This window comes from Micromys minutus, assembly GCF_963924665.1.
Source record: "Micromys minutus genome assembly, chromosome: 5".
Taxonomy (NCBI): domain Eukaryota; kingdom Metazoa; phylum Chordata; class Mammalia; order Rodentia; family Muridae; genus Micromys; species Micromys minutus.
This window is the reverse complement of record NC_137974.1, coordinates 58168623-58190492: the sequence shown is the minus strand read 5'-3', so window position 1 is coordinate 58190492 and position 21870 is coordinate 58168623. Positions and strand designations below refer to the sequence as shown.

Genomic DNA, 21870 nt, shown 5'->3' with positions numbered 1-21870 from the left:
AGGGCTGTGATGGCAGGATGGCCCTCTACTTTGGATATATCCAAAAACTTCCCCAGCTAAGTCAGTAGAACACTACCCTATATCTGTTGCAGAACTAGCTCAGAGTGGAGTTCAACAGTGCATACAATTTTTTGGCACAACTCCTGCCTCCATTATAGTACTATATTCTAGCCAGCATGTGAAAGTCCTATGTGGCACTGTGGATGACTGGGCCATTCTTTGTTGTGGATTCCCAGGAGAAATAAGTAACCATTATCCAAAACATCCATTATTGATGTTTTTCAAGGAACATCCGGTAATTTTTCCAAAGGTTACCTCCACTGTTCCCATTAGTGGAGCCCCTAATATCTTTACTGATGGATCTAAGACAGGCTGTGGAGCCTACATGATAGAGCAACAAGAGCCTGTGTTATACCAATATCACCCAGATTCTCCGCAATTGTTGAGAGTAAGATTGTAATAGAAGTGTTCAAAAATTGTTCCTTTCCTTTTAATTTAATTTCAGATTCAGCCTATGTTGTTAATGCTGTTAAAATATTGGACATGGCTGGACCAATTAAACCTAGCAGCACAGTGAGTGCTCTCTTGCAAGAACTACAGAATTTGATTTGGCATAGGGATCAAAAATTTTTTGTTCAGCATGTGAGAGCACACAATGGACTGCCCGGATCACTGAGTGTAGGAAATGATAAAGTAGACAAATGTACCTGAAGGGAGTATGTTTTTCTTAGCTCATCTCTTGATCAGGCACGACAGTTTCATCAACAATTTCATGTACCATCCAGGACTTTACAGCAGAAAATTAAGTTATCTAGAGCTGATGCTCGCCAAATTGTCTTAGAATGTCAACAATGTATTACCTTCCATCACCCTCCTGAGATAGGAGTCAATCCCAGAGGTCTCTTGCCGCTCAAAGTATGGCAAGTGGACGTCACTCATATTTCTAGTTTTGGGACTCTAAAATATGTTCATGTTTCTGTACATACCTGCTCAGGTATCATTCATGCTACAGCCATGAGTGGAGAAAAGGCACGTAACATCATTGGACACTGCCTAGAAGCCTGGGCTGCCTGGGGAAAGCCCCAACACTTAAAAACTGATAATGGCCCAGCATACACTGCCCATTCTTTCAAATCCATTTGTAAACAAATGGATATACAGTTAAGCCATGGCCTGCCTTATAATCCCCAAGGACAAGGTATTGTTGAGCGAGCTCATTGAGCTCATCGCACGTTGAAAGAGTGTCTAATAAAACAAAAGGGGGGAATAGGCCATGGCAGGTCTTCCAAGGAACAACTATCCTTAGCCCTTTTTACCCTGAATTTTTTTATTTTGGATGTTGATGGCCTCTCTGCTGCTGACCGACATCAGTGCCAAGGAGGCTTGAAGTGTTATGTCAAATGGAAAGATGTGATTACAGGTTTGTGGCACGTGTTGGCGTGGGCAAGAGGGTCTGTTTGTGTGTTTCCCCAGGACCGACAAGACCCACTATGGGTTCCTGAGAGACGAACCAGAAAGTGCAACAAGAATGAAGATGCTACTGTGGCTGATGCTACTGTGGCTGATGCTACTCAGCGTGAACCAACTGCAGACTCAAGTGGAGCCCCGATGGGGAATACTGTCGGTATTCCTGAGACCCAAGCCGATACGTCATAATGCTAAGTTGTTCCCTCATCTTTTTAGTTCCAATAAAACCTTTGATGTGCCATATTTACCATTAGATAGAGATATAGCCAGTATCAGAGAAAGCAGAAATATATCTTTGCTTGGAAGCCTATGCTTTGTCCTTGAAAATAATATAACTCAGGAGAATGATTCTTGTATAAGGCTATATTCTCAAAATGCAACCTGGAATTATTATGATCTGAATGATTATTGTGATTCAGGTATTACCTCCTAGATTTCGGGTTGGTGGCCAAAGGGAGAATGGCTTAATGGAAGTGCACCTCCACAGCCCAAATGGGCACCACACTGTTACAGTCAAGACTGGGGACAGTTGTGGCCTTGGAATGCTAGTCAGGTGTTTCAAGGGTTCTTGTTATGCTCTGATAGCACCTGTTTTTACACGCAATGCTGGGATGCAGAAGAGTTTAGTATTGCTGTGGTTGCTCACATGCCCAGATGGGTGCCTGTCCCTGTGGATGCACCTCATGCTATGACCTTGTTTAGGCAGAAGAAGGATTTTGGCATCACTGCGGCCATTATTACTGCCATATCTCTTGCCGCTGTGGGAGCTACCACCGCAGCTATTGCCATGAGCCAATCTGTGCAGACCACAGCCCATGCCTTAAATAATTTATCATCTAATGTTGCTCAGGCTCTTGATGTACAAGCAAGCGTTAATGCTCAACTTAAGGGAGGATTGATGGTGGTCAATCAAAGGATTGACCTTATGCAAGAACAAATTGATACTTTGTGGCAATTGGCCCAATTGGGATGCCAATGGAAATATTCTAGCTTGTGCATTACTAGCATTCAATATGAAATCTTTACAAGAGCTACAAACTTGTCTAAACAAATGTCTAAGTATCTCCTAGGAAATTGGACTGGTGAGTTTGATTCCCTGATGGACCAGCTCCGCATAGCCATTGTGAACGTGAACTCCACCTGAGTAGACGCCTCCCTCTCAGAAGAACTGTCATCCTGGATCGTTTCTGCTATGAACCATCTGAAGGAGTGGGCGGGAATGGGGGCTCTTGGGATTCTCTTATTGCTGGTAGCCTTTGTATGCCTCTGGTGCTTATGCAGATTAAGGTTTACCCAACATCACCATGTGGCCATGGTAGGCCAGGCATCTGAAGCCATTGAGGCTGGACAGTCCCCACAGGCTTGGCTGACCAAGACAAATACCGGCCTTGGTACACTTGGCATAAAACATCGTCCCTGAGCTTTGAAGTGACCCTGCCCAGTGACGGGCACCTTCCCTTTCACCTAAGACAGGAGACGTGAGGACAACACGGTTATCCAGAGACGGGTACAATAAAGGGATGATCCTAAGACGGTGGGGGGGGGGCACTGCGGGGGAGGGGGGTGTCCGCCGTGCTAAGCTTATGCTATTAAGGCCAGCCTAATAAAACAAAAGGGGGGAACTGTAGGGAGCTGCGCTGTGCCGCGCCCCAAAGATGGCGCTGACCTCCGCCTTCCCGATGGCGAGCGCTCCCTGTAATAAACAACTCCTTATTTGGACGCATTTGCCTGACTCCTTAACTTCCGAATGGTTACAACCTATCTGCATTGCCCACATAGCAGCTTATGGTTTGCCAGTCTAGAGTATTTAGCCTGCTCCCTTCCCTCCCCCAGGAGCGGAGACCAAGGCAGAAACAGAAGCAGAAGCTTGTTCAAGAATCCTTAATAAACTTCTTGAAGAAGATCTTCCCCGGGTCGTGTCTTCCTTGCTGGTCGAGGTGGGGTGCGACAGTAATAACTGACGTGCTATAATGGGGTGAGCTAAGTGAAAAAGGCATACACTGTATCTAGGGACTTTTTGTCTTTTTGTTTTTATGGTTTTTTGTTCTGTTTTTTTGTTTGTTTGTTTGCGACCTGGTTAAGTCCGGCTTCAGCAGCTCATATAGCATGGGATGAATGGTGTGCACCATCATATTAGAAGGATGCTGGGGACAACAGATGCCGAGTAGGTAAGAAATGGAGCATGACTGCTAATGGGTATAGAATTTCTCTTGGGAGTAAATGAACATATTCTAAGGCTTCTATGAAGCTGGGTGTGGCGGCACACACTTGTAGTCTTAGCACTAAGAAGCAGATTCAGACACGTGTCTGTCAGTTCAAGGTAGCTTGGTCTATATAATGCTTCACCCAGGCCAACCAGGAATATAGTAAGAGCCTGTCTCAGAAATTAAATTAAAAACCAAGCAAACAGCTGGGTAGTTGGGGTACACATCACTAGTCACATCATGCAATGAGGCAGAGGTGGGCAAATCTCTGAGTTCCAGGCCAGCCAGCCTGGTCTACAGGGTGAGTCCAGCATAGACAAGCTACTCATGAAACCCTATCTCAGAAAAAAAAAAAATCCCTAAACAAAAATAAAGCTGATTGTAGTTATAAAATTCTGGAACATACTAAAACCAATGAATTATACACTTTAGATGGATGCATTTTATGTAATATATATATGTAATACACACACACACACACACACACACACACACACACGAATGATATCCAGGGCAGGAGGTAGACAGTTACGAAGTAGAGGCAGAAGGAAGGGTTCAAGATGCCTAGCATTTGGGAGGTAGAGGCAGGTGGATCACTGTGAGTTGTAGACCAGCCAAAGCTACACAGCGAGACCCTATCTTAAAACAAAACAAAGCTATTTAGAGCAGAAACAGATGTCTAATGTTTGACTAATACTTTGTCTTTAAAGCTTCCACTATGGTGTCTGGCAAAAAGGCTCAGCAGTTAAGAAGGCTAGCTGCTCTTGCAGAGGAGCTGAGTTTGGTTCTAAGCAAATACGTCAGATAGCTCACAAGCATATCTAATTCTACTTCTAGGGGATTCAATGCCCTTTCTGGCCTCCAAGGGCACCTTCACACATGTCATGCACACAAAGACATGAAGATGAAATAAATAAAACTCAGAACTTTCTACTATGGGGTCGACACGATGGTCCAGTAGGCAAAGTGCTGGCAGTGCAAGCCTGCCACCTGAGTCCCATCCCTGGGACCTATAGAAAGACTAGGGTAGAACAGAATCCACAAAGGTCATCCTCTGGCTTCTACATGTGTGCCCAACACATCCATCACACAAAATAATTAGAAAATAACCAACCTTCCACTATGTTTAAAGGCAATAGAGATTTACTCTGATGAAACCCACGAATCCATTTTGTGATGCAGGAGAATTTAGATAAGAAAATACAAAACAGTAAGGGAGGGGCAAGATTAGAGGAAGTTCTTATGTTTACAAAGCTAGGCTTCCAAAGACTCCAGTGATTGAATTTTTTTCGGGGGCAGGGCTCTGGTATTTACACATGCTAAGCAAACACTCTACCAACTAAGCTGAGTCCTCAGCCCAGCACACTGTTTTATGGAACTGTGTTAAAAGAAGATAAAAGAATATTCAGCCAAGCTTGGTAAGTCATGCCTATGATATTGGGAACCTGAAGGAAGGATTGGCAAGTTCAAGGCTAAAAAGTTAACAAACCTTTTTCCTCTCATTTTGAAACAGTCTATGTAGCCATGGATACCTGGAATGTACCACATAGTATGGAGCAGGCTGACTCTGCCTCCCTAGTGCTGGGATTAAAAGCATCTGGCCAAACAAACTTTTATACATTTCCATAAACTGATTCTATTTTCTCTGTGTTTCTTCTCCACAGGTAAGAGGCAGGTGCCATGTAAGTCTCAAACATTAATAGAGAAAGAAAATCTTACATCATTTCGGTCTTTGGTTAGCCTCTCCTCAAGTTCCAGGGCTAACTGCAAAAGCCACCACTGTACCTATAAGAAAAAAATAAGCCAAAAATGTTCAAATGTTCAGGTTGTTTGTGTGTTTGTTTGTTACAAATCTTTCATTAAGCAGACACATCATAAAGCAGGCAGTGGACTGTTCACCTGATGGATCCCTGTAACTAATCATGGAGCTCTCAGTACTGTGTTCTTCCTTGAGCTCAAGATTTTCAGTCAGATATAGTATATATACCCGTAATCCCACACTCTAGAGGCTGAGGCAGAGGAATCATGAGTTCAAGGCTAGGCTACGCAGACAAAACCCCTCGACAACAAGAAAAAATGTTCTTAGTTCTTGGGAAAACGAAATGGCTCCTAGGGGAGAGAGCCTGCAGTGCAAGATTAAGACGGGCGCTTCAGTCCTAGTGCCCACAATACAAACACCCCACACAGTATGTCCCACAGCCGGGGGACAGACACAGGAGCAGAATCTCAGCAATTTTTGCTGGTTGCCAACACAGTTTCAGGTTCAATAAGAAATCACCTCAACAGAATAAGGCAGGCTAATAAAGCAGATTATGTGGCATCTCCCTCTGGTGTCTGCATACACATATCCATACACATGTGAAACACCATTTGTTTACTCAGGATATTGCAACCCAAGCTGGGCTCCAACTCTGTGTAACTGGCTCTGCCTCCTGCCTGCCCAGATTACAGTGTGCTCTACCATGCTCAGGCTCCAAGCCTGTCACCTCACTTTTCCTAAAGGTGCCATCTGGTAAATTCTACCAGGTTCCAATTCTAAGGAAGATTCCTAAGCTGGGTGAGGTACAATATCTTAGGTTTTTTAAGTTTATAAAAAAACATGTGAAATTTCATTGTGTATTTCAACTATTTTACACCTTTTTAGGTTGAAAGAGAAAAAAATGACTAATTATTTCAAATTTAAAAAATAAATTTCTATTCCTTTTGATACCTAAAATAAAGGTAACCATCTAACCCAGTATACTTAGAAGGGCTACCAAAACCCACTACCTGCTTTAAAAGCAGCAGTGTTCTGTGGGGAAGGTCTGCTTACCTGCTCCCGAGTAGCCAGAGCTGTTTTCCCTGGGAAGTTCTTGCTACAGCCAATAGTTTTAGGTAACTGCCTGGGTTTAACTGGATCATGTTCAATACCTCGGCACATGGCATACAGCCAAGACCTATAAATCCAGAAAAAGACATTAAGAGTTATTCTCCGTGGTTTTGTCTACTTCCTAAAGAGTCTCACCATTCATTCAACTGGCCTTTAATTGTGATCCTACTGGGCTTATAAGTGAGAGCCACCATGATGGTTTAACCTATTTATAAACAGCACATACTATGCAGCCCAGGCTGGCTTCCAGCTCGTGACATTTTGCCCCATTAAGATTATAAACATAAAAGCCACCATGCCTAACATAATTTTTGTTTTGTTATGAGACAGGCTTTCTTTGTATAGCTCTGGTTGCCCTGGAACTCAGGCTATAGACCAGGCTGGCCACAAACTCACAGAGATCCTCCTGCCGCTGCCTCCGGATTAAAGGAGGGAGATTAAAAGCACACATCACCATGCTTGACTGCTCAATTATTCTTGTTAAAACAAAATGCCTACATTAGCCTTTTATCCTATTCATGGAAATAAATGACTGAGGCTGGGGAACATAGCTCAATGGTAGAACAATTGTGCAAGGCCCTAGATTCAATCCCCAGACTACAAACAAAAAGAAAATGAAATTAGTAGTTTGGTGTGTCCTCGCACTTATGAGGTAGAGGCAGAGGGATCAGGAGTCCAAGGCATGTTACTGGAGACCATGTCTCAATTAAATTAATTAAAAAACTGTATCTAGGGCTGGAGAGATGGCTCAGTGGTTAAGAGCACTGACTGCTCTTCCAGAGATCCTGAGTTCAAATCCCCACAATAACATGGTGGCTCACACCATCTGTAATGAGATCTGATGTCCTCTTCTGGTGTGTCTGAAGACAGCTACAGTGAATTTATATATTAAATAAATAAATCTTTAAAAAAAAAAAAAAAAAAACTGTGTCTAAAGTTAAGCATACCTAAGTTCTGACAGAGCCCTTGGCATTCTTAAATCATTCTAATAGTTCTAACATTGGCAAGGGGAGAACTAATCCTACTTTCTAAAACTAAATCACTATTCATTTTTTGCAAACCACCAACAAAAAAGCCATAAATCCATCTTTTTATACTTATTAGGAATGAAACAAACATTTGAATGTAACATCAGCAAAATAAAACACACACATACACACACACACACAAAATAATCTAATAAAATGGGATGAGCTTGGTCATGCAGATCTCAAATTCATGGTACTTGGGCAGCTGAGGCAGAAGAATTACATGTTTACAGCCTACCTGGACAACTTAGTAAGACTTGAGTAAGAAGTAAAGGAGAAAAGCTGGTAGTCTAGCTGCACAGTACGGTGCTTCTCTAGCAAGTACAAGAAGTACAAGGCTCTGAAGTCAATTCCCAGTACTGCAAAAGTAAACAAGGTAACAGTACATATTTCGTTTTCACATGAATGATTCTTATCAACCACCCAAGAATATAAGAAAATGACACTAGAGGGATAGGCCATAGTGAGCTAATTATTTAATTTTTAAAATGTTTGCAGTGCTGGGAATTGGATAGAATCAAGAGCCTTGTAGCAAACCCTCTCTAGGGGCATTTTTCTTTTGTGCCGAGGTCTATCTATGTGGATCATACTGATCTCAGACTTGTGATTCTATCTCCCAAGTACTTTACCGTCTAGTGGGAACTAATATTTCCAAACCATGAAATGACCTCAGGAACACAAGTCCTGGGCTGGGTATGTAGATAAATGTGTGTTTAGATATGGGAGGTAGAGAGAGATGACAGGATCAGTACTTGACGGTTACCATTGGTTACATAACAAGCTTGAATCTGGCCTGGGCTATCTGGCCCTTCCGACTAAAAGCTTTTATCTGTAGTGAATTTAGCATCTCCATAAAGATTATGTTTGAAAAATAATATAAACCATATAACCAAGTGTGATGGTGCTCACCTTTAATTCTAGCACCTGAGAGGCAGATATAGGTAATCTCTGAGTTCAAGGCTAGCCTGTACTACAGGGTGAGTTCCTGGACAGCCAGTACTACACACTGAGACCCTGTCTTACACCACCCCCCATAAAATAAAATAAAAAGAAAATTAAAATAAACCACTTACCCATTCTTCTCTCCGAAATGACTCTGGAGCTGGGATTCGGTGAACTGGGTCAGGTCACCCATGTATTCTACCCCAAGGACTTCAGTGACAGAAGCCCCTAGCTTTCCTCCAAGACTTCGGCTAAACAAAGGAGAGAAGAAATTTATAGGTTACATTTAAATATGCAGCTAACCAAAACAAAGACATTCTGCTGCTCCAAGCAGTTCTCCAAAAGGTTTAGAGAAAACCAGAGTACACTTTAGTTCTGTAAACTCTTAGCTGTCCAACACAGAGCTGAAGGCTCAGCAGCTCAGCAAGAAGCCAAGCTGACTAAAGAGTCTGATGCTGGCATCCCTGACGAAGACAACAGCCAGCTCAGTAAGTGTACCTATACGCACGCGCACATGCACACACAGAAAAATAAAGCTACATGATTCTTCCCAGCTAGAACCTGGGAAGATTAACAGGAGCATAAATAAAATATTCACCATTGATTTGTTATCAAGTCAACTGTATGTAAAAAGTTCTTTTTTTTCTTATTCTTGTATATAAAATTCAGCTATGTAAAACACATTGTCCCATTTGGAAATTAAAATCCCAAACTCAGCCAGGCATTTAATCCCAAAATTTAGGAAGCAGAGACATGTGCATCTCTGTGATCTTGAGGCCAGCCTGGTCTACAGAGTAAATCCAAAACAGTCAGAGCTACAGAAGATCCTTTCTCGAAAAAAGCAAAACCAACTAAACAAAAAACCAAAACAAACAAAAAAATTTAAAAAATTCCAAGCCCAAAATAAATATTTTCCATGGCCAGTATTCTCCAGCTGGCTTTGAAGCAATCCATCCTTACCTTACCTTCAGTGTTTCTGTTTCAGTGTCTTCATCAGTACAGACCCTGGCCTGGCTCCCTTGGTTTACTGAGTATCTGAACACTTTCCCTTCTCTCTGCTCAATGTCTCCATGCTGCTTTGTCCTTGGCTGGCTCTCTACCACCTGAACCCCATAAAGCTTTTTCAGATCAGCTTTGTTTTCATGCCTCACAGGAGAGCAGTTTGCTACATCTGGAAACCAGGTATGCTAGCTTACATCTGTGTCCCCAAGCATTCAGTGAGCTGATGTAGGGGGATAAACTCAGCTCCCGGTGAACCTGGGTGACACAGCTAGTCAAAAATGCTAGCTTGGGCAACACAGACCTTACTGTGATACGCACACAGACAGACCCCTTGATAACAGAGAGTAACATTCCAGCTGGATGTAGTAGCTCCAACCCACAACCCTAACATTTAGGAGGCTGAGGCACATGGAACACCACCAGTATGAGGCCAGCCTAGAAGTATAGAGAGACCTTGTCTCAGCACCCTCCCAGGTGAAGAAAAAAAAAAAAAAAAAAAAAAACTAGTTTGTTTTCTTTCTGCAGCCTTGGCCATACAGGAATTTTGTGTATTACCAGGCTGGCCTTGAACTCACAGAGATCCACCTGCCTCTACCTCCCAGGCACTATCACTGACCAATGAAGAAAAATTCTTTTGTTTTGGTTTTTGATAGGGTCTCTGTATCCTTGGAACGAACTTTATAGACTGTCTGGTTTCAAACCCACAGAACTCCCCCACCTGTTTCCTGAGTGCTGGGATTAAAGATATTTGCCACCACTGCCCAGGTAAAAAGATTCTTTTACATGTCAACAGACTTTTAATAAAAAGCCAGAAAGAAGGTAGAGCTGAGGAATGTGTGTGAGTGTTTGTGTGCATGTATGTATGACAAGTGTAAATGTTCACATGAAGGCTAGAGGATTTAAGGTGTCCTGTTCTATTGCTCTTGGAACTATTTCCTTGAGACAGTGTCTCTCACTGTACTTGGAGCTAGGTGGCAGCCAGCAAAGTGCAAGGAGTCCCCATGTCCACTCCCACAGTTCGTGGGCTATATAGGGCACTTTCCTTCCTCCACAGCCCTGAGGTCACAAGGCAAGTGCACAGACAGCCACACATGGCTTTTATTGGGGTTGGGGGTGGGGGTGGGATTTGATCTGGACCTCATATTTGGGCAACAAGTGTTCTTCCCAGTGAGCTGTCTTCCCAGCCCCTTTGTTTTATTTGGATATGGTCAGCCTATGCAGCCCTGGGTAACCAGGTCTTGAATTCCTAAGTATAGCACCTGCTGCTGTCTTTCCAGTGCTCAGGTTACAGGCAGATATCACCATGCCCATATTTCACTTCATTCTTGTTGCTCTGACGCTCTTTTGCATAGCCTGGCTGTTCTGAAACTAGTTATGTAGACCAGGCTGGTCTTAAACTCAGAGATCCTGGTGCCTCTGCCTCCTGAGTGTTGGAATTAAAGGTGTGTATCACTATACCTGGCAGTTTTTATTTCTTTGTTTTTTTGTTTTATATTCATGATTAGGTATATACTTCATATAATCCTGAAGTAAAAATTCACTTAGAAAAAAAGCCTAAGTGTAGTTTTCAATGTTGCCTCTCTGACTGGTACCTATTCTCTGAGTCCAAGCAAACATGAATGAAGCACAAAAGCCACCGTAAGCAGAGACCACGCACAGGACATGGGATTGAGGTACTGAATCCTTACATTTTACGAATCGGCATCTGGCTGAAGAGCTGGGGCACTGACCCATGTGAGACCAGAGTCTGGCGGTTGGGTTTGTTCAGTCCACAGGCAAGTTTTGCCAAGACCTGGAAGAACAGAAAACAGAAAATCCTTAATATTGCTGAGGTACATGCATGCACATACACACACTAACAGTTTCCACAGGAAGTCATTTCCTCATAGTTCTCCCTATGCTTTTCCATCCTCTGTTTTCCTCAAGGCATTGTTTTTTTCATCTATTTGAGATTTTTCTCACAATAGGTTTAGAAAAACAGAGAAGAAACTTCTAACTCATGTAATTTTGACAATGCTAAAGTAGGCAGAGATGGTGGTGCAATCCTGGATTGCCAACATTTGGAAATGGACAGAAGCTCAAGACTTGTCCATACACAGACACAGACATATAATCAGGATGGTTATACATGTTTACCCCCCTTGTAGACAGATTGACATCTACATATAACATTCCTCATTTGAGACATGCATGATCTGTGATGGCTATTCTTGGTTGTCATATTGACCACATCTGGGTATGCCTGTGAGGGATTTTTTTCTCCCTAATTATTTGAAATGGGAAGACCCACTTTTAATCAGCATCTTTTGAAATGAGAAGATCTACCTTTAGCAGATGATAGGCCACACCTTCTGCTGGAGCCTATATAAAGAACACAGAAGGAACCTTGTTCTCTCTCTGCCTGCTTGCTCTCACTGGCAAGTCTATTCCTTTGTTGGCACTAGAGCTTTCGTCTAGGCCAGTTGAGACATCAGCCTCATGGACTGAACAACCATTAGATTCCTGGACCCATTGTTGGACAAGCTGGACCAGACTGTAAGCCATTCTAGCAAGTCATCTATATGCATTCATTCTATAGGTTCTGTTCACTAGGGCAGCTGTTCTCAACCTTCCTAGTGCTACAACCCTTTAACATTGCTCTTCATGATGTGGTGACCACCAACCATAAAATTTTTGTTGCTACTTTATAACTATTAACTTTGCTATGTTATAAGTTGTGATGTAAATATATAATATGTAGAATATCTGATATTCAACCCCTGTGAAAGGGTCTTTCAACCCCCAAAGAGGTCATGACCCATAGGTTGAGGACCACTGCTGTAGAGAACCCTGATGGTCTCTCTATTATTTGGCCCTAGCTGCACTTGAACTCACTATGTAGACCTGGCTGGCCTGGAACTCACAAAGATCCACCTGCCTCTGCCTCCCAAGTGCTAGGATTAAAAGCATATACCACCATGCCCAGGTATTAATAAAATTCTTCAGTAACTTCAACAAAACAATATTTAGTATGATTTATATTACATTAGGAATATTGTTTGCCTTCCTTCCATATAGCCAGAAAATAGAAAATTCTTCTGTGCAGCTTAGCAACTTTCCTTCATTAGAGGGAGAAAAGAGTGGCAATAGTCTAGCCAGCTACTGCTCAGTTATGGAGCCTTGGTTGAGCTGATGGACGTCCCACAGACTCACTGCACTTTATCCTGTAAGTTAGAAAATCAAGTATTAATTCTCCTGGGACACTGAGAATTGTCTGTGTCTCCTATTGTAAAATTACTCGTCCAAATTAAATTTTACTACAGCCTTTCTCTTATTGCTCTAAAGCCTAAGGACTGCAGTTTGAATCCCAGCACATTTGAAACAAGATGTGCATAATTCAATCCTGCAAACACTCACACCCCAGCATTGGAAGGGGAAGAGACAGGAAGATCTCTGGGACTTGCTGGCTATTAGCATAGCTCCCTCTCCTCCAAAAAAATGCTAGTTTTAGGTTCAGAGAGAGACCCTGCCTCAAAAGAAATACAGCACAGGGGTAATAGATTATGACACATATGCTTACATCATACAAACATAGCTAAACACAAACACAGGACACAAGGAACAGACAGACCCATAACATACCTAAGCAGTTCTATAAGGAAACAAGAAAGCTAAGTGTAGTGGCACATACCTACTGTCCCAGGACTTGAGAGATAGAGACAGAAAGATCAGTCATTTCTGGTACACATGAAGTTCAAGCCTAGCCTGAGCTACATGAGCTCCTGCCTCAAAAAGTCAAAATACAAGACAAAATAACAACAAAAGTATACAGTTAAGTGAAAATAAATAGGCAATATGTGAGTTCAAAGCCTCTGCTTTTCTATACAGGTAGTTCAGGCATTAAGAAAATATGGTTTTTTTTCAACTTTTAGCTGTTGTTTAGGAAAATACTTATGGAATGCAAAGTAATAGTATTAAGTTTTTATTTGAATCTTAACATGAATTTTAGTGAAGTTTTTTGTTTGTTTTTGAGACAGTGTTTCCTTATGTAGCCTTGGCTGGCTTTGAACTCAGAGATCCACCTGCCTGTGCCTCCTAAGTGCTGGGATAAAAGGCATGTATCACGATTGCCCAGTGTAGCTAAGGTTTTTTTTTTTTTTTTGTTACATTAATGGATGGTGTTGCACATGTGTGTAGGTTGATGTCAAGGCGATATATGATTGGACAGTAGAGAGTGGGGTGGGGACAAAGGTTTGGTAAGGTGGAAGAGAAGGAGAAAGCAGGAAATTCAACATGGAAAACGAGGATGATCCATCTCCGTCCTTGTGGCCATGTGTGTATATATATATATATATATATATATATATATATATACTTTCTAAGAATGGATTTCTATAGTTCAATTTATCTTATCGAGGTGGGTGGTTTATATCTTTACCAACTGGTTGTAAGCATATCATGTGGAGAGATTATGGATTGAGAATTTAACATATAAATCTTTTTGTTAAGTTATTGATTGTTGAGTCATGATTTTACCAGGCTGTTGAGGACAGTGTGTGAAGGCCATGGCTAAGAGGCAGCTGGAGTGTGTAGATCTGGTGCAGGGGCCCGAGGAATAAGATGTGTGTGTGCAAGGCTTGGCAACTAACCACCTAGGGGATGGAGTGGTAGAGAAAGAGATCGGGCACTCGGCTCCACACTGGAGCGGCTCCCAGAGTGAGATCCTAGGGAACAGTAGCCAAGAGAACCTTTTTTAATATTTACCGCAACATATGTGGAGGCCAGAAGACAACCCATAGGACTTAGTTCTCTTTTTTCCACCATGTGGGTTCTAGGATAGAACTCAGGTCATTAGGCTTGGTGTAAAGTGCTTCTCCCCAACCACCAACCATCTTACCAATCCCAAAACATGAAACAAAACAAAACTATGTTTATTTCATGTACCTGTACAGCATGTGCATGCAGTGCCCTCCTAGACCACAAGTACTGGGTTCCCTGGAACTGTAGTTACAAAGAGCTGCGAGCAACCATGTAGTGGGTAAGAATTAAACTCATATCCTCTAAAAGAACAGTCAGTGCTCTTAACCACCAAGCCCTCTCTCCAGTCCCCATGATTTTCCTGTTTCTACCTCCCCAGCAGAAGAAGTACAGATATGTACTACCACAATTGGCTCTCAATACAAACTCTAAATACCCATTAATATCCTTGCTATACTGTACTAAAAATATTGATGCTTCTCTTTGAAGTTTACAATAAGCCTTCACCTTATTGTGTGAAATCCCAGCTGAACACTGAAAGCCAGTCTTCCTCTCTATGGCTGCTCTCATTTCTTCCACAATCATGGCTCCCACAGTCAGCCGTAGGTCTGGAGAGGCAGAATCATCATTCTGAAGAGAATCAAGCCACTGAAGTAAGCCTTGCTTTCGAATATCCTCTGAAAAAAGTTGAAATCATATTTAGACATTTGTTTGCTTGTTTTTGAAACAGTTTCTTTGTGTAGCTCTGGCTATTCTAGAACTTGCTCTGTAGATCAGGCTGGAATTAAAGATGTGAGCCACCACTGCCCAGCTGACATTTTTTTTACTTCATTATTTTCAGTCATGAATCATATAATATTTGCTCAAGGGCATACTACATAAATCACAGTATTTGGCATTAGAACTTGACATGTATGAGACTGTATGATCTAGCTTTCTCTAAGTCTGCACTATAAGATCACCCAATGACATATTTCCTAGAGCATATCCCTGACATGTCTATATTTGATTTAATGCAAAAATAATTTGATTTTGGGCTAGGCGTAGTGGTACACACCTTTAATCCTAGTACTTTGGAGACAGAGGCAATCTGATCTCTTTGAGTAGAGGCCAGTCTGGTCTACAAAGAAAGACTATATCAGTCAGGGCTCTGATACACAGAGAAACTGTCTTAAACAAATAAAAAAGAGGTACTTAAAATTACAACTTATTTCAAAAGTTAATCTTATTCATGTCACTGTAGGCCACATGTGTGGGTACACTGGAGGCCAGAAGACTGTTTTGGATGCTTTGGAGCCTGAGTTTCAGGTGGTTGTGAGTCTAGCAATGTGAATGCTGGGAACCAATTTGGGTTCCTCCAGAACAGCTAACGTTTTTCAACCACTAAGCCATCTCTCCAGCCTCATTTTATATATGATCACAGTTTGTTTTGTTTGCATGTGCATACACACACGTGGGCAAAAGGGATCAAACTTGGGTTGTTAGGCTTGGCAAGTGGGCTTTAAACTGCTGAGTCGTTTCACTAGCCCTAGATGCAAAGGTTTAGAAGACCAATCACATTCACATATACCAATTCCAGCAGCCTTAGCTCCTATGAAAACTTAAAGTGATAATGTGTAGCAAACACTTTGTTAACAATTATTCATGAGTAATGATGTACTGATTTCTGCAGTACCTAGGCTGAAACCCATAATTCACACATGCTAGCTATGTATTCTACCAGTCTATAAACAATTATATAAAAGTATGTGCCCTCAAATATTCTTCCTTACACTTCCTCTTTTTTTTGCTATTGTTGTTCAAGACAAGGTTTCTCTTTGTAGCTCTAGCTGTCCTGGAACTCACTCTATAGACCAGGCTAGCTTTGAACTCAGAGATCTGCCTGTCTCTGCCTCCCAAGTGTTGGGATAAAAGGCATGCACTGCTACTGCTGCCAGGCTTAAACTTCCTCTTGAACATTCTTCTTCATTAGAAAATATTCAGAATTGTAGTAGATGGCAGTGCATAACTATAATCAACAGCATTTAGAAGGCAGAGGCAGTAGGATCACTGCAAGTTCAAGGCCAGCTTGGTCTGGTTATCAAGCTCTGTTTCAAAAACAAAAGTAGAACAGAAAACATTCCTAATTTATTCAAGCATCAACTTTCACTTAAACAGATATTTATATTATTTTAGAGAATGATTCCATATGAGTAGTTTAAAATCCAATCTAAAACATCTTTACAACTCAATGTAGGACTATTCATGATCGTGAACTTAATGATCATTCACAAATTCACAGTTGTGAAATAGAATAAAACATGATTATACAGCAAAGGAAACAGATACACAGGAAATACAGACAGGTTGGTTAAAGATGCAGAGATAGGTATATGGCAAGAAAATATACTCAGAGTTCTTGGGAGAAGTAAAAGTCCAAACACCATAAAGATGGGTCAGATGAGCATGCAGAAGGAAGCATTGCCACCTTCCGATGACTGCTATGTCTCTCCAGGGCTGGCATGTCTTCACAGTACCCTACCATGGCGAGTGAGCAACACTTTCTCCCCTCTGTATGTCTTTCCCCTTGCGAATTAGTAATCCTATGGTCCGACTTGATTGCACTGAGTACATGCAAATCTTTCTTTCTGACTCTAAGCTCCCTTTAGCGCCAATCTTGACTGCCACCGCCTGAGAGAACTCCTCTTATGCTTATCATTCTATAAAAATTCAAACTAAACATAACTAAAACCAAGTATATCTTCTTTCTCAAAGGTTCCCTTTCCCAATGCCCCGTTCTTAATAAAAGCTCAGAACTTAACTAGCATTAACTTTTTTCTTTCATTTTCCATTGTCTAGTCATCCAACAGAGTCCACTTCAGAATGACCTCTATCCCTTCAACTCCTCCTGCTTTACCCACATTTTCTTAAACTACTTTAACTCTTTTTGAAAAATTATTTGTCGAGCTGGAGAGATGGCTCCCAACTGGAAGCACTGGCTCAGTTCCCAGCACCCACATAGCAGCTCACACCTGTCTGTAACTCTAGTTCCAGGGCTTCTGACACACACACAGGCAAAACACCAATGAATATAAAAATAAAATTTAAAATATATAAAATGTTAGAGGAGGAGTATGCACCAAAGCACACTCATGGAGGTCAAAGAACAGTGTCAGGAGTCGGTTCTTCCCTTTCACAGTGCAGGGATTGAACTCAGGTCATCAGGCAGTAAAAGTGCCTTTACTAGCTGAGCTGGTTTGAATGAAAATGGCCCCCATAAGCTCATAGGTTTGAAAACATGGTAACCAGCTGGTACAAGTTTTGGTGTTTAGGTAGAATTAGGAGGTGTGTCCCTGAGGGTACGATTTGATTTGAGGTTTCAAAAGCCCATCCATGCCCATCACATTCCTTGTTAGGTCTCTCTTCCTTGTCTTATCAAGCAGGTTAGCTCTCAGCTACTGTTCCAGCACCATGACTGCCTGACTGTTGCCTTGCTCCTCATGACAGTCATGGACTCACCCACTGAAACTATCAGCCCAACAATCTCTTTCTTCTGTAAGTTGTCTTGCTCATGGTATCTGCATAGCGATAGAAAAGGCACAGAACAATATCACAGGCCCAACCCAAACTTCTTAGTTTGAAGATGTACTCAGAGGACAAGCACTTGCTAGTATACTGGAGGCCCTGGGTTTGCCTCCAGTGCAAAACAAAATAAAAGCCTCATATCCATGTGGTAGCACAAGCCTGTAATCCTACTAATTCAATGATTAGGGGAGAAGGTTATAGAATTTGAGGCCAGCCTAGGCAACACAGAAAGGAGGAAGGGGAAGCGTCGATTGGGATGTAAAGTAAATAAATTATTAAAAAGAAGAAAAGAAAGACCCTTCTCTTGAGGAAAAAGTTTAAATTAATCAACTCTCTACTCCTAAGGCCTCCATTTTAAAAGCTTATTCTGGTGCTGGAGAGATGGCTCCGCAGTTAAGAGTACTGGCTGCTCTTCCAGAGGACCCAGGTTCAATTCCCAACACCTACATAGCAGCTCACAACTGTCAATAACTATCAGTAATGCCAATTGCATGGGATCCAATACATTCTTCTGGCCTCTTCTGGCACTGTACACCTGTGGTCCTAAGACATATACACAGACAAAACACATAAAAATGAGCAAAGGATGAAAAGCTCATTCTGCTTGTTAAAGAAACCAAGAAACTAAATGACAATAATATAAATTAACCTACAGATGAAGGAATTAGTCTTCTACCTTCCATTGATAACACTAAACTACCCTAGCTACATATCGAAAGAGATATTAACTATCATAAACAGTTTCTCATCATGCAAATAACCAGAAAGATAAGAGATTTTATATATCTTTTCATGATAAATACAGGTGATAATTTAAGTTTCTTTTCAATCATTCTAAAAAGAATCAGCGTAACCACAAAAAGCAGGTTCCAAAAGCAGGATGCAGAAGTAACATGATGATATACAAGTACCTTTCTGAATAGTCTCCTCTATTGTAGGGCCTCGGGGCAACCCTTCAATGTAAGTGCTTGGCAACAAGTCTGCTGAGATAGGTTGACCTTGTAACCTTTGAAGTCTTTCTTGCACAGCACTGGTCAAATCTATATAAGCCTCATCGATGCTGGCACGTTCAATCACAGCAAAATGAGACATTATCTCCATCACTTCAACACTAGCTTCACGGTACCTAAGTATAAGAATCACACATGCAGGCAATAAGTGGATACAAGTTTGTGACTGCCAACCCCATGTTCTTCTTTCCAAAGTAAACAAGAATATACAAAAGCAAGTAACAAGTGGCATACTGGAGATGTAATAATTACACAACTGAAGGTAATGAGGGATAGGTAGAAAAACAATAGAAACAAGGAAAAGAACAAATCCTAGGAAAGCCTTTTCCTGCAATGTTAGCATTATACTAAGTTTAAAAAAGCATGCAGACCTTGAACTTTTATGACAAGGACCTCTCTAAAAAAGAAAAGAAAAGCCTAGCATTCTGAAACAGTCTCTGTTCGCTTATTCCTTTCTTATTTATATACAACCGAACAGTTTTTTTGCTTCAGAGTTTATCTTCAAACAACTACAATTTGCAGAGAACAAGACACTCATCAGACCAGATTTTACTACAGATTAGCCAACTGACTATGCATTCAATTTCAGTCAATAGTGTTTGGTTAATATAAGCCAATCACTCTGAATATACTATCATTCAAATTATAAAGACAAGTGCCTAAAATATGGTGATACATCTGCGCTACTTCAGGGAAAAATATCATCATAAATCTATTTAAAACATGGGACAGTCTTTTGTCAACTTGACACAAGCTAGGGTCATCTGGGAAGAGACAACTTCAAATAAGAAAATGCCTTCATCTGATTGCCTATAGGCAATTAATTAGATTAAAATCATTAATTTTTAAATAATGATTACTGTGGAAGGCTCAGTTCACTGAGGGCAGGGCTACTCCTGGGTAGGTATCCTAGGTTGTATATGAAAAACAAAACAAAACAAATTGTATACAGACTGAGTATATGTGAAAACACACATGTATATATATGTAACAATAATGTAACATATATACTGCAACAATAATTAAAGAAAAAACAAATAATTAAAATGAATATTATTGATTATCTGACTTTTCTCTTAATCTTTATCTGCATTAGGAAAAAGCCACAAAGGAAAAAACAAACAAACTAGTGTACAATACAATCATACACAAGAAGGAAAAGAATACTCTATTGTAGTAGTCTGTATGTTGTTACAGCCTCTCAAGCAAGTTACTGATTTGAAGGATATTTGAAAATCCTCACAAACTATTGCACATGTGTGGTGGTTTGAATAGGTTCGGCCTCCACAGACTTGTGTTTGAATGCTTGGCCTACAGGGAGCAGCACAATTAGGAGGTGTGGCCTTCTGGAGGAAGTGAGTTACTATGTAGACAGGCTTTGAGGGCTCCTAGTGCTCAAGTTCCACCCAATGTTGAACAATCAGTCTCTTCTAGGCTGCCTTCTACTCAAAATGTAGAACTCTCAGGACCTCCTCTAGTACCATGTCTGCCTGCTTGTTACCATGCTTCTCACCATGATGATAATGATCTGAGCCTCTGAAACTGTAAGCCAGCCCCAATTAAATGTCCTTAGACACAATGTGCCTTCACAGCAATAGAAACCCAATCTGAGACATGTTTTTGTAAATAGCATATTTATAACCTGGTATCTTAATTATTAAATGATTTAAAATCACCAGGTCCTTTGAACTCTCTGACCTATGTACTCATTCCCAAAACCCTAAATCCACAACTGTTCATGATTTACTAAAGATTTGCTTTGTGCTTTGTTTTGTTTTCTGAGGCAGAGTCTCATATACTCCAAGTTGGTGTGAAACTTATTCACTATGCATCTAGGGATGACCTTGAACTTTAGATCCTCCTTTGTTCATATCCTAAGTGCTAGATTTACAGGGATATGCTATACATCCAACTACTAAAAAATGTTTAAAACAAATGGTTCTATTTAGGTTAGTGAAGTGTACGTTTCCTCAAACTTTGAAGTCAACAACATATATTTCACAGAAGTTGTACTGCTAACACAGCATGCAATGCTGCATGTCTTTTAACTGAATAAATTCTGCTTTATGGTTGAGCTATTTTTGTTGTTGTTGTTGTTCAAGACAGGGTTTCTCTGGATAGCCTAGGCTGTCCTGGATCTAGCTCTGTAGACCAGGTTGGCGAACTCAGAGATCTGTCTGCTTCTGGATTACTGAGATTAAACCTGAGTACTTTAATTAAAGGCATGAGTTCCCCCACCCCCGACAGCTTTTGTGAACTGTATTTTTTAGACTTCCGGTTCACAGGTCAGTTCATCAAAGCCTGATGCCTATACCATACCATATAACATAGTATACTATGATAATGTATGCAGGACATGTGGACTGTGCACCAGAGGAACTGGTATGGAACAGGTAAGGTTGAGCATGTTCAAACCCCTGAAATCTCAAAAACTGAGATTTAGAGACCAGCAGGAGGAGAGCTAACTCTCTCCCTGTTTCTATGCCTGCCTTGGAGCTTGTAACCTAGAGACCCCCAACCAGGTGGTCACAAGTAGTGGGTCATGGAGCATGGCACCTGGTATGCCTCTCCATGCTAATGAGGCATCTTAATACCTCATTGTGTAAGGAGTTGCTTCTCTCTTTTCATCATATGGGTTCCAGGTAGGAATACCTGCTGAGCCATCTCACGAACCCAGTAATAATTGATTTAAATTCAATTCTAGCTCTGGGGAGGCAGAGGCAGTTGGAACTCTGAGTCCAAGGCCAGCCTGGTCTACAGAGTGAGTTCTAGGACAGCCAGGGTTACATAGAGAAACCCTGTCTTGAAAAAAAAAAAAAAGAGAGACAAAAAAAACTAACCAACCAAATAAGCAAACCAAACAACAATTATGTTTTGTTTTTTTTTTTAAATTATGTGAGGGGAGGGGCTTCTGACTGCAAGTGCCCTCAGAAGCTAGAAGCCTCCAATCCCTCTATTGCAGGTGTGAACTGCCCAGTGTGGTTGCTGGGAACCTCAAGTCCTCTGCAAGAGCAGTATCTATTCTTAACCATTAGGCCATCTTCCAT

The 21870-nt window shown here is 41.3% G+C and overlaps 1 protein-coding gene across 1 annotated transcript in view; it reads right to left on the bottom strand.

The window, feature by feature from the left end:
- POLH (DNA polymerase eta) overlaps positions 1-21870 on the bottom strand; it is a 38479-nt gene that overhangs the window by 12183 nt on the left and 4426 nt on the right. The window contains exons 4-9 of the mRNA XM_080916694.1: positions 18725-18939; positions 14757-14926; positions 11201-11304; positions 8642-8761; positions 6484-6607; positions 5391-5456 (exon numbers count right to left, since the gene is read on the bottom strand). Coding sequence (XP_080772820.1) covers positions 5391-5456; positions 6484-6607; positions 8642-8761; positions 11201-11304; positions 14757-14926; positions 18725-18939 — 799 coding nt within the window. The remainder of the gene's footprint in view (positions 1-5390; positions 5457-6483; positions 6608-8641; positions 8762-11200; positions 11305-14756; positions 14927-18724; positions 18940-21870) is intronic.